Source organism: Parus major, chromosome 20 (assembly GCF_001522545.3).
Source record: "Parus major isolate Abel chromosome 20, Parus_major1.1, whole genome shotgun sequence".
NCBI classification, from domain to species: domain Eukaryota; kingdom Metazoa; phylum Chordata; class Aves; order Passeriformes; family Paridae; genus Parus; species Parus major.
The window spans coordinates 14,542,986-14,557,152 of record NC_031788.1 but is presented as its reverse complement, the minus strand read 5'-3'; the positions used below and the strand labels follow the sequence as shown (position 1 = coordinate 14,557,152).

Sequence of the window (14,167 nt, the reverse complement as noted above, 5' to 3'; positions counted from 1 at the left end):
ATGAAATTCCTATGAGATCTAATATAAATAATAAACTAATAATCTGGCAGTGAAATACTTTATGCTGAAAGCCTCTGTTAGATGCTATCTGAAAAATGTGCATAGGTGGAGAGGGAAGTCTTCTTCATACAGGGAGGAAAGGGCTGTGGTGCTTATTCCCTCTGTATTGTTAACAGTCTCTTGAATTTCAGGATGTTATTGTGGTTGAAATAGTGACATTGCTTCTTTGAAAATGCTGACAGTTATGGAAACTGTTGCTATGTGATGCTCAGAATGAATCAAAAATGCTTTGCAAACTCCTTTTCTGCTTACTTCGTGCCTTCCTGTCTGATTTGAAACCTCCCTATTTAATCCTACCAAGCCCACAATTTTCTTTTGATTACTACAAGTGTAACCCCTTAATCCTTAACAGATTTGTCTGTTACATAAAAAAATTAACATTCCTAGAAGCTAGCTGAGACAACTTCTTTGAATGTACCCATAAGGGAAGCCCCAGACAGGTTGCATTTGATCTTGAAAAAGATGGATGGTAAAACGTACCCTCTATTGAAGTAACACTTCTAATCACTGTTAAACTGCCCAGCTGCCACATTCTCTACAGCTCATAACATAGGCAACAATAAAGGAAAACCACGTAGCTGAGGGATTTGCTCTGTGAATAATTTTCAAACAAGACAAGACTGCAGATGCACAAGGAGAGGAGCTCTAGAGTCTGCAGTACAGGGCAGAATGGTCAAACCAGCAGAACATAGTACAGAATCAAGAGAGCAGCACCATAAATTAGCCACAGAGGTACATACATACCAGAGCTCGGAAACAAGGCAGCACCCCAACTAAAATCCATACCACTGGCTTTTAGCTATTGCTAGCAATGCTACATGATGCAGTGTGGACATCAGTCAATGCCAAGCACTACCATCCCACTTTCCCATGGCTTTTCCACAGAATTCACTGACAGACTTCACAAACACTGCCACAGGAAAAGGTGGACCAGGGTTGTACCACATGGGGTACTGCCTTCTGCTTTGGGGACTAGGCAGAGACTTTGTTCAGGGTATTGCTCACTGCTTTAGGGCAATTTGTAACTGTTCCACCTGCATTCTGATCCTTCCTTACAATATCCACATGACAATGAAACTGTAAGAACTGCCTGCAACCCTTTATCATTGACAGATTCATCTGTCCTGGAATTTGGGAACAAAGGGGAAAATGGAAAGTTGAGAACTAATTTGCATAATTCCCTCACTGTATGTACATGTTCTGCATTTTTACATTTACTCTTAAACCCAGGCCAATGAAAACTCTGTCAGATTACTATTATTATCATTATTATTGTAATTATGCAGTGTTGGAAAAATTGTTTAGGAGACAACTGTCAAGTTCACAAAATACATGAGATATACATAAAATCCTATTTTATGTTCATATCCAAAAGAAAAACATGGTTCCTTAATCTACCAGGATAAATTTCTTTTTTTTCAAACAAAATTCCTTTTTTCACAAAGTGATACTTCCTGTGTAATTGTTATCACTGTAAGAAAAGCCACTTAAAATTAAAAAAGAAAAAAAAAATTGGAAGTACTTTACAATTAGGAAGATGAACCTAATTTGTGTGAACAATAAAATTTTGAAAGAAAATAAAGAGCAAAAGAAAAATAGATGTATATAGTCTGTATTTTTCATTGCTTCAATCATTCTACTCTTTTTCATTCAGCTAGGAAGTAAATTGCTACACAATGTTGCATGATAATCATTTCCAAGATCCAAATGCCTTCCAAAGGAATCTAATAAAACTAAAGTCAGTATTGGATATAAGCCATGAGAAGTTCCTCACTGGGCATTTCTGCAATTTTCATTTCAATGAAAATGAAAGAGCATAAGATAGCAAGCAAACCAGAAACACCTCATTGCTGTGTATCTGTGCCACAGAATCTCTTGGGCACAGCAGAAAATAATAAAATATATAATTCTAAGTTACACGGTAACCAGACAATACAACAAAAGAAGCTTTTCCTCTCAGACTCTATTTTAAATAAAACCAAAAAAGGCACAAATGGCTTTTACTGGGCTTTGAGCTAGGCCTGAGGAGCTTTGGGCACCAAGTGACAATTATTTCCACTAGTTCCCAGCTCCTCTACAAGTCCAAAGTAAAACAGAATTCCCCTTAAAAAGGGAGGGGAGGAGGCAGCACATAGGAAGAAAGTTACAGATATTGAACATCAAGGAAGGCATGAAGCCAGTAATTAGAAAACTGTAGGAATGTTTTCAGTTGCATCAAGAGATGATTTGGGAGAAGCATTCATTTTATCTCCATGTAAGGAGACACCTGCAATGTAGCATTAAAAGCTGAACATGCAAAATGTTTCTGTGCTATAAACAAGCAACATCTCAACATGGGAGCTTATGAACATGTTCCTCCAGGAACCAGGTGATACTGCTTTCCAGAGCTATTCAAGACATTGTACTGGGCAATGTACAGACATACCTCATTCAGAAACAGCCTTGTGCTGCAGGCCTGTATTTCCATTCTTTCCATATATGAAACAGGAGTAATACATATTGCATACTATAGTTTTATAAGTAAGGACAGGGAGATAGAGTTTCTTCCCCTGAAGAGATTATAGCCCAAGAATGAGATTTTGATCACCATACTCAGAATAAAAGGTGCTTTACTTCCCAAACAGGCTTCAACAACTTCCAATGAATTTGACATGAATCTTCCCATTTATCTCAATGAGCTACAATTCTGAGTTCTGGATGCAGCAGCCATTCTCAAGACACTTGTACTAGTCTGAAGAGGTACCAAAAAAAAAACAAAACTGGAAACTCTTCTTATATATTTGTGACAACGTTATGCTAAGAGTAATATAAAGAAAACATTGTTCCCCCTAAGGTACCCAGAACTTCCATATTCCAGAACCTGAAAATCAATCAAAATTTTGGTTTTTCCTTACATGTGTTCTGAGGCATTAGGAAAGAGTTGTGAGTACTGAGGGGCTGAATCTTCAGGACCATGAGGAGCAGCATGGCTTATAACCATCAGTACAGGCCTGTGAGGATACATCTTCTTTGATATTCTAAAGAAGGTAATACTGTCATTGGTAATCAGATCAGTCAGATAATCCTGCAAGAAGCAAAAGTATAATGAGACACTTGAAAAGGAATTTCAAACTGGAGGGCAATAGGAAAGAGAGGACTGAGGCATCATAAGAAATAGGAAAAAAGAAGCTACTTCACTTAGAATGGTACAAAGAAGAATTAAGTTACAGATGCTAAAAATTAAAAAAACTAGAACCAAATAATTATTTCTTCACTGGCTAGAAATACAAAAACCAACAGCTTCTAGCTTTTTCCCAGAACCAAATGGCACTAAAGGAGATCAAACAGTACCCTTTCTTCCTAAAGTGGGTAACTACATTATAAAAACACAATACTAAATACAATGACCAGGTCTGAATTAAAAAAAATAAATATCAGTGTCAATATCTTCAAGGTGTATAGTCCAATCTTACATTATATAAATAATTTGAAAATCCGAATGGCTCAATGTTTTTTGGTTTTTTTTACCTTCTTCTGAACCAGAAATCACTAACATGAGAAGATGGTGGGCAAACTGAACCAAAGACTTCATTCAATATTACAGTGACAATCTGACAGAGATATAGCTCTACCACACACATTGTTGAAAATTTAGAAAACTTCCTGCAGAAGAGTTGGACTATCTCTATATTTTCTAAGAAGCATCATTATCATTCTTATGATATCTGCAAGAGCTATAGGCACTGAAGACAGGATTTTTAATGACAAGCTATGCTCTCCCTTAGATGCTTTCCAGGAAAGGCTACGAATATAAGTGCCCCTCAAAAAGGAGTAGGATATGAAACTACACCTTAAAAAAAAACCCAAATAACTGTCATGTTACAGCAGAATGTAAAATCGGACATAACATCTGCCTCTGGTCAAGCCAACGAGTACAAGGTGTGGTACAGACTGGATTGCATCTCCTTTTGAGTACAGCTTTCTGTCCACGGTTAAGACACTTGCTCCTCTTCACCTCTGTCAGTGTCTTTGGTCTGAGAAGTCAGCTTGTCATTCAAAGGAAGCCTTTTCAATGGACTATATTTACTTCCCCCAAGTTATTTCTTTTCTATCCCAGAACAAGGCTGGCAAAGAATCCTTTTATAATTTTACACACTGTTCCCAACACAAGGCATGACTGTTACAAAACTGCCATAATATGATTATTACTGGGATGGCATTTTCACTCTAAATAGGGATTAAATGAAGGACTGTCACTCATAAAAGTACACATGGGAAAGGAAAATGTACCAAAGCAAAATTGACTTCTGAACATGCTTTCAGTGCGTGAGACAATATTCATAGTTGAGAGAGAATATGTAAGTGCTCTCAAAAATGCACTGCCATTAATCTTCATCATGCTGCTTCTTTAAGCTGGTCAATCACTTTAAGTGTGCAACTCATCTTTGATTCAGCCATTAGAAGAGTATAGTTTTCCAATTTCATTTTAAAGATACATGTTTCCACATGGTCAAAGTGAAAATCACTGCAAACCCAGCATGTATCAGGCCAGGAGACCAACCAGAAACATTTAACTGAACTGAATTCTTGAAGGTTTTTTAAAGGTTCATATTGTAGAGGTTGTAGCTGTACAAAGTTAAAATTAATCTAAAAAATGTTGACAGAAACTGATAAAGAAAAATCAAAGTAGAATATATCCTGTAAGAAAATCTGAAATAATTTTCAGAGGAGTTTAGCAGTTAGAGGACATAATAATGAGTGTTTTTTTTCCCCCCAGTTTTCCACTGGCATATAATTAACATGAACTATGTTAAATAGATAGGACTGGAAAAAAAAACAAAAAAAAATCTGATCATTTTGGTCACAGATGGAAAAATCACATTTCCAGCAACAAAAATACCAGTAAAGAAAGAGAAAGAATCTTCCATTTCAGCTTCTGTTTGCTCATTTGAATTCCAGTGTTAACCAGTGCTGTTGTTCTACACACTGTTTTTACTGTAGCTGTTAATTATGCAAGAATATAAAGATTATAAAAAGTTTCTATTTTCCTCATTCTTATTTTTTATTTATTACCGAACTCCATAAGAAAACCTAAAACAAGTGAAAACAAACATTTTCAAGTCTTGCATACACAAAACAGAGCTGAAGGTATTGGAACATAAAGCCCACTTTTAGTTCCTTGGTACAATGGAGATGGAGAACAGTGCTTATGAAATCACTTGACTGACACCGTTCCACACAACATATATTTCCATCATAACATTTCAGTACACAGCTGTAAAGATTACCTCTGTCATTCTTCAAAGATCAGAAGGAAAATAAGACAAATAATTCTGTACACTAGTTTGTTCATTTCCATTAGCAGCTGGTGATGGAAAAGGTAAGCCTAGAAGACTGTGAGGTTTTATCTCTCAGGACAAAGTACATTCAATTCTAGAAGTCAAATAGGGCAAAGGAAAGTGGAAATCCCAGACATCAACATTTTAAAGGAGAAACTGGCTGTGAACACTATGCTAATGAAACAAACAGGAAGGCAGGATTTGCGATCAATAAGAGAAAGCGAACAAAGCACGTGTTAAACAAAGACACGTTACAAATCACTCCAGAGTGAGTCAACTTCCTTAGTTATACACTAAAACTAGAGCAGTTTATGGATAGGTTTAGTTACCATGATACTTCAGAGTCACTTCTGCCTACTTTAGGATTTCACTAAAGTTGGTTCCTTGGGAAAGGAACACTTTTAGCTGAAATAAGCATATACCTGACTGCAAATAGATATTGAGCTGTAACGTGTTAGATGAGAAAAAAAAAAAACAAACTGCATTTAACACTGGCTATGAAGTATTTTTGTATGTTTGGTCAGGATATAACATCCTTGAAAGGATATTAAAAAACATATGCATTTGTATGCATAGAAATACAAACATAATAGTTAAATTCTCCACTCATTCAGAATTACCATAAATTTTACCAGGATTCTGTGAATAGTCCATAATATCATGGCTGTGAAAGAAGTTCCTTAAACTAAAAGGGTGGGTGTAGCTGGAAGGAAATAGATTCCTATCTCATTAATGCTTATCTAACTCCACTGCCACAATAATTGTTGTACAAAGCACAGAAATAATTAACATGAAGAATTTAAGTGTACTTTCACGTCTTCAGCTTCTAACATTTAAAACAGTCTCAGAACATTGTACTTGTTTCCACTGTTATTAACAATGTTTTCGGTAACATAACCCTCCCAGAATGGAAGGTAACAACGTTCCCAACACTCCTTGGTTACTGGTTGTGGATAATGTTACACATAGCAGCTTTCAAGTACAAAAAGGGCTGATACCATAAAGTGCAGCTTTCTTGTGGTCACGTCCAAATGTTAATAGAAATAAATCAACAGGACCTACCCTGGAGTAGTCATATCCATGCTTCTCCTTCACTCCATTTCTACAAAGCGTGTAGTTGTAAAATCGAGAATTTTTAAGTAATCCAACCCATTCTTTCCAACCAGGAGGTACATAAGAGCCATTGTATTCATTAAGGTACTTTCCAAAGAAAGCTAGGAGTAGAGAAAGCAGAAGCATAGTAAGAAAGCATAATAGAAACACAAAAGCTAAATAGATTCCTTCCTTTCTGTTTTTTCTTACAATAATTTTCTTCTCTCCATTACAACAGATCTAAGATAAGAAAAAAGTTCTGAGTCTTAAGTTATTTATACCTCCATAATGCAGATATTTTAATTTATAGCCTATGTACAGCAGAAACTGCACCATGACTACCATTCTACTTTCTTTTTCAGTGCCTGATAAATTTGGAGTCAGATCACATATTCTTCCTCCCAGACTCTTTCATATCTTTGCGTATCTTTCATGCTGCTGAGCTGCATCTATCCATCTATTAGTGCCCCATGAAATTGCACTTACCACCAAGAGTGTGAAATTAAAACTCATGTTTTAAGATATTAACACTCTACATTTAAACATGAATGCTGTGCATTAGGTATTTTGAAAATGTATTTAGAGCACTGCTTTTCTGACCTATTTCAACAGCCAATCTTCCATATAAGTAACTTGGGTTTTGAGCATGAATGTTAATCACATATAAAGATTTGTTTATCTCTCAAAAATATTTTATACCTGTATCTGACACCAGCTTTCCCCAGCTCAAAGGTGAACATTTGCCAGATCCCTTAGTATAGGGATGGAGCAGGTAAAGAGAGGGAACACTTCTGTCCTTTTTTCTGATGCATATATAGTAAAAATTACTTTTAATACTTTTTGTCCCCTGAGAGACAATCGGAGGAAAGCAAATGAGGAAGTACTCTCAGCATTGCATGGAACAACCAGTTAGCCCAAAGGTCAACTACATTTCGCATTCACATCATGGCCAAATATACTGTTAGACTGGCAGTGTACAGTGGAATAAACCTAGTGAAATGAATGGATTTACTGCAGAAATATGGGGGTTCTGAGATAAAATAAAATATCATTTAGCATTAAATTTGGTTCAGTGGGTAAGATTTTTTCAAGAAATATCAATGCTCTTTAGGTATCAAAATAACTGCCCAGATTTTCCAAAAATCAGTAATTCCCAAGTGCTGAAGCCCCCTTCAAAATGATCGAAAAAATGGTCCCAAGTCAGCACCTTTTGTGACAACGCAAAATATGACACTACTCTAAGAATTAGAATATATGGCATTAGTATAACTACTGGTTACTGCAGGAAATCTAATGGGTTGCATAAAACATACAGTGAGTGCCTCAATCTTAGTAGTATTTTCAACGATGCAGAGGGGCTTAAGACTACATTTTGTTATCAGATCCCTTTAGTTCCATCAGTTTCAAGGCGCTAAGGAAGGCAGGGTTCTGAGTACTTTTTATTATTTCTTTTGCATGTCTGCAACAGTCCTTGAAATGATGAATTCATTGAGGTACTTCACCAAGCAGACAAAGAGGAGAAACACAGGAGTGTATACACACACCCATTTTAGTCTACTGCACACTGACCGCGAATTCTTCTCTACCTTAGAGCACACTGACAGCACTGTGTGCTGTCACATGCTCCATCCACCATTATCAGAGGGACACAGAGTATTTCTAAAGACAAAAGCCTTTACATGGGCAGCTCTTCTCTGTAACAGGAATAAAAAATACCATTTAATTAATGAAACATAATGTTTGTTAAAAACCATGTTGTACAGTGACTCGTAACCACTGCAGTTAGAAGAACCTATAGGTTGTTATGTCAGGGGACTAGCCTGATATGTAGCAGGACAAAGGCAAAGCACAGTAATCTTAGTGACACCTTTGTTCTTCCTCCTGAATTTGCACTGCACATTCCTCAGCTGTGGTCAAGGATCAGTGCCAAGATCTATTTACCAAATCAGGGGAACTGGCTGGAGGGGAGCAGATGAAGCCAAATAAAAATACTCAAACCAAATACCTCAAAATGGTCAACAAAGAATCAAACCAAAGAATGTTTATAGTGAGCCAAGTCTTGCTTCTCCGATAAGCAAATTCCCAAGGGAACTGTGACCAAAGTCCCTTTCACTAATGCCTATGACAGCTAACAAAAGTTTAAACACATCTAGAACCTAAGGTATAAATATCTTTCTGAATATCCTTCTCAGGCACCCTTTGAAAGTTAAAAGGAAAAAAATGTAGAAATGGCAATCTTTATGTCTTTATTACAATTCAGGACATGATGTCTCAGTGTATCACAAGAGCATGATTTCCTGCAGCAGGCAGCAGAAGAAACAGCAGCAGTGCTTGCTGGTGGCACAGCTGAGCACCCTGCCTTAAACACACCTCACCAGCGCCGTTTGGTCTGCTCAGATGCCTTAGCAGCCAATCCTGACAATTCAGATTTGCCATAAAACATTTCCTAATGTCAAAAGCACAACAGTGAGACATTTTAATAAAAACTTACATGGGCATCACTCCTCTTTTTTAAACCACGAACACAGAAGAATCTTAACATCTAGATTTTCCTCCTCTTTCCACACACAAGATTTCTTCCTCATTCACATATAAAACCCAAAAACCTCCCCAGCAGTAGATTGTTAGACTTCTTTAAATTACTTTTCTAATAATTTTTTACTCTAAGCAGAAGTTCATCCAGCTTAATGCTGAATCTTTACTACTGGGCAGGTGAGGGAAGGAAAAAAAAAAGGTAAAAAATACCTTATTACTGCTGACATCCTTCATAGTGGATAACTCCAGACTTTAACTGGAGAACAGAAATGAATGCCAGGCACCAATTATGGAAATTTCCATTTAAATTTGTATAAAAACATCTCATTTAACTACAAGAATGAGGATTTCATTTTCACCTTATGATCATTTTGTACTTGCAAAAAACCCTTTTCCTATGTGTTCCAATAAATTTAGTTTCCAAATTAAGAGAGGTAGACTAAAAATATAATATAGGCTCACTAAGATCTTGGGCCTAAATTTAAACATTAAGTTAATGTAAAAAATATAAGACATATGAACACCAGGACACTTGCAATAGCTATTCAAGTTAGTAAAAATTGCAGGATCTTGAAAGACAGCCACTAAATATAAAAAGCATTACAACAGACAAAGCTCAGTAAACGCAAACTAAATAATCTGTGAAGAATAAATCATTAACCTCATTAACTCAAACCATTAACTCATATGCTTATCAGTATTGCTGCCAAAAACAATAAACGGAGAGAAACAGCAAGCAATTAATAGATAGGTGCACTTCCCCTAGTTTATTTCTTTCCAGATTAATTCAGGTCTTCATTTTAGAAAAACAATACAAGGAAATCCCTTTTTAAGACCAAGTAATAACACACAAAACTCACTTGAATAGTTAAAGATAAAATAATGATCTTGTTACAATTACTATTCAAGGCTTATACTAGTTTTGGGAAACATCAAGTAACTATGAATTCAAGGGAAAACATGCATACTATTAATAATAGAGTATAATAGAATACTGCAGTACATATACACTATAATAACACAACAAGAACCAGGCTTATGACCATTTCTCATCATGACATAAAGCGTTAGCAAGAAATGTAACAAAACCACTGTCACAGGGAAGGACCTAAATCTGATGTCAGGGGGAAGCAAGATGGAATTAGGTGTGAAACACATTCTACATGTTTTCTGAAATCATTTCTACACAGTATTTGTTCCTGAGGAGCATGCATGTAAAGAGAGAATTTTTTTTTCTCAGGAGTACATTTCATCTTCCCAATTATTCCTAAACACCCTTCTGGGAACTGATTGTCTACAGAAATCATACCAGCTGACTGCCCCAAAGCACAAAAGGAGCAGTCCCTTCTCTCTCATTCTTAATTTGCTTAACATATCACTTTTATGAAAAAAGTTAAAACAGTAATTCCTTTTCATAGCATCCTTCTTTGTTGCTCTGTACTCTTCAGGTAATTGCATGGCCATATTCTAGGTTTGCTAGGCCTTCAGTTTAAGTATGCACAGTATTTTATTCCCACCTTCTGCAAAACAGAAGTCTTGGGTTATTTGTTGGCTGTTTCTATGTAAATAAAAATTTCTTCAAGTAAAAAAACAAGGAAGCTAAACCAGCACCAAGACTTAAGCTCTGGCATTATGCACTCCTGCAGTCAATAAGAAATTAGAATTGAAATATTATATACATTAGCCTCTGTACTAGTAAGTCTAAGGAAGCTTTCAGATGGACCCAGCCTTGATCTTACCTGTCCTGTACCCTGTATTGTTGAGGTAAACTGCAAAGGTGCGTATTTCATGCTGAGCCTGCCAGGATGGAGAAGAACAGTTCTCATTGTTAGTATAAGTGTTGTGGTTGTGGACGTACTTCCCCGTCAGGATAGAGGAGCGAGATGGGCAGCACATGGGTGTTGTCACAAAAGCATTGATGAAATGAGCCCCTCCATGCTCCATGATACGTCTTGTCTTATTCATCACTTGCATAGAGCCTACATATAGAAAGACGGAAAACATTTCAGAATTACTTTCTTGTTTCAGTCACAAGAGCTCAGATGTTACATTAGAAACCAGAAGGAAGCACAAGTAGTAAAGGCATTGTTATCCCAAGCAAAGCAAATCCAGAGAGATTACTCATCCTGCCTTGGTGAAGTTCTCCCATCGTTTCAGGAAGGACTAAATACTGAAGTCCTAAGTAAAGATTTGACTCAAGCATGTTGACATAGATCATAATGCTTCTTTAATTTCTCTCTCTCTAAATTCAACATTTGCAACCACAACTATCTGCAGCATCTCTACATCCCTTCTGGAGCTGCTAGTACTGTTCCAACAGCTGAGGAGGAAAAGCACTTTGTGCAGCAACCCTGATCAAAGCTCGCATACTCCGTAAGTGTTATTTAATCTTCGCTTTCACAAGAAACCTGATACACTGGCTTTTGTGCCAGCCTTATGCAGAAGGCTGAGGGTTGTATCCACAGAATCATTTAAATTGCAAGACTATGTAGTCCAAACTACTGCTCAGGAAGGGTCTGCTACTGTTGTTCTCCATTCCCTAATGTGAGGTATTAGGAGGTATTGGTTTCTGTAATTGTCACTGAACCAAAGATACCAAAAAGATCCCATAATAATTTCCGTAACAAGTTCACTGAGTTCTAGCTATCTGCTTCATACATTCTGGTAACAGTCTTACTATCTACATTTTCATAGGCTTGATTCTGCACAATCACATTTTTAGATTACTACTTGGGGCAGATAACACAATGTTTTATATAACCGTTGTCTAGAAACAAATAAGCAAGGGACTTGGATAAATTGGAGCAACATGAATTAAAGTCTTTTTGACAACAATTACTAAATGCCAAAGTGCTGCCAAATGGTTTTTCTGTTTATTTAAGACATTGGTTCTGGTCAAAGACTGGATCTTTACCACAGACATCCACCTAGCTAAATCTGGATCCATATCAGTGCTCTTCCTAACAGGAAGATTAAGGATCAAAGAAACAAGAAATTTAGTTTCCCTCCTCTATGAGTGCCTAATAGTTAAAACATCAGACCAAGTTAAGAAAAAAATTATTGATCTAGGAAGAATTTCGGTTTTCTAAAGAATCTGTCATCAACCTGTCAACAGCATGACCTTGCAAAGGAGATTAAACCTGTTCATCACCAACCCTCCCTTCCTGTTATGAGCAGAGAAAACCAACTGACAACATGGAGAGGAAGGTATGGGCTCATATTAGAATAGGGTTGGGGTTGACTTGCCCAAGGCTGAGCTGGATTAACAGTTCAGCTTTAATCAATGCATCCTGCAACCATCTGGCACAAACTATGTTGTTTCTGTCAGCAATGGACTTAGGTTTTTTCTAAGCTCTTTATGCAGGGATTTCATTATGAAATTGAAACAGTAAGTTGATTGATACAGAGCACACTGATATAACCAGGAGTCAAAACCTAGAGGGAAAATGGCTATAAGCCACATAATAACTCTCTGGCACCATGAAGGAAGTTTAATTGCTACGGTAGGTCATTTTACCTAAAAACTGTCACGGCATTAGTTTGAGACCATTTTGTTGGAATGAGTATTTAAATAAAGTAAAAAAATAAAAAAATCTGTTTGTGCATTTCTCAGGTCAGAGCACACGTCACATCACTTTGTGACAAGAAGCTAGGCAGGTTATTGCACTGCCCCCTTAGAACTTGCTAAACTTCACATATCAAAAAGGAGTTTCTGAAGAAAGCAAGATTTTACTTCTTTGTTTCTATAATAGCTGTGGGTTAAGTGTTAGCACTTAAAGGTACTAACAACACAGTTAACTATTATAACAGCTTGTTATACATTATGTGAACCTGAAAACTGTGGATGTTTCCTGTGCTGTCTTATGAGCTAGCCCAAGCATAAACAGGCAGTCTGAAAAGAATGTTTTGTCATTCCAATACTGAAATACAATTTAACAACCCCTTTAAATGACAGAGGCATCTGTGCATAAATAACAGTACATGTTAAGACTCCCCTTGGGGACAGTAAGCTTCTTTAATGAAAGAAGCTGTACTGCTGTGATGACAATGCCCTATATATCAACAATCTTTAACACAAAAACATATGATCTAATCTGCTTCTCCAGCTTGAGAACTAATACACAGTGACAGGGCAATGCAAGGTAAAAATTCAGCATACTCTTCTGTATAGTCTTAAATAGGCCAGCTTTAAATATTTTAAACAGCATTAAATCAGCCAACCAAAATTAATTTTCTTCAGTTTGCCTCCAATACACAGACAACCATTCTCTGGAATATTACTTATGTGTTAATCAGCAAGTGGAACCTCACCAGATCACCTTTTGAGCTAGAAAACCTTCTGAGTTTTCATCAGTGGATGTACGAGAGGAAGTCATGCTTTGAAAGTGTCAACATTTGACCAGAAAACATTCTGTTATCTATCTAATACCACTGATACTAAAAAATCTAGCAGTTAAAAATTAAATTTCTAAGCTATTCTAAGAAAATATTCATTGGACTACAGTGAAAATATGGAATTTTAATCAATTTCATGTGTTGAAGTTACTCAGTGAACAAAGCTAAGCAAACTTTATGTTGGAACTTCACTTGAAATGTGTGCTTTCCATAACTTTACTTCGCTTATCTTCACAGTTCAACTCAGAGATAAAGCTGATATTTCAACTAATATTAATGGAGAAAATACACCAAATGTTTATAAAATAACACTGACTTCCTATTAGTTGCTTTGTTGAAGGAAGGAATAATTTATGTTTTATGGAGCTCCAAATGTTGAAGAACTTGTATTAAGTATCAAGTGATTTGACTACTCTGAAGCACAACTTTAGAAGTGTTTTCCAATAAACTGAGCCCCAGAATTTTAATTAACTGTCCCCTAAAGACTTCTCTTTTTCTTGTATTTGAAACTCATTGTCAAAAGATACCCTTTTGACATCTTCATTTCCTTTTCTTCACCCTAAGACACTCTCACATTTAACAAAGTTCTAAAGCTCTATCTCCACATACAGTAACTAAGAAAAATTATCTTCCATGTTACTTTTGTAGTTTTTCAGAAGAAGGTCTCAAAACATATATATCACCTCTCACTCAGACTTCTCTAACGTGGTTGAAATAGCTGCTAAATAATCTGATCTTTCTCCAACTAGACTGCAAAATGAGCTGGT

At 36.4% G+C, this 14,167-nt stretch overlaps 1 protein-coding gene across 4 annotated transcripts in view; it reads right to left on the bottom strand.

Annotated features, from left to right (window-relative positions):
* Positions 1 to 14,167, bottom strand: part of SULF2 (sulfatase 2) — a 78,113-nt gene that overhangs the window by 36,441 nt on the left and 27,505 nt on the right. For all 4 annotated transcript variants that reach the window (XM_015647398.3, XM_015647399.3, XM_015647401.3 and 1 more), the window contains 3 exons: positions 10,745 to 10,984; positions 6,441 to 6,592; positions 2,955 to 3,124 (listed from right to left, as the gene is read on the bottom strand). In XM_015647398.3, the coding sequence (XP_015502884.1) occupies positions 2,955 to 3,124; positions 6,441 to 6,592; positions 10,745 to 10,984 (562 nt within the window). The remainder of the gene's footprint in view (positions 1 to 2,954; positions 3,125 to 6,440; positions 6,593 to 10,744; positions 10,985 to 14,167) is intronic.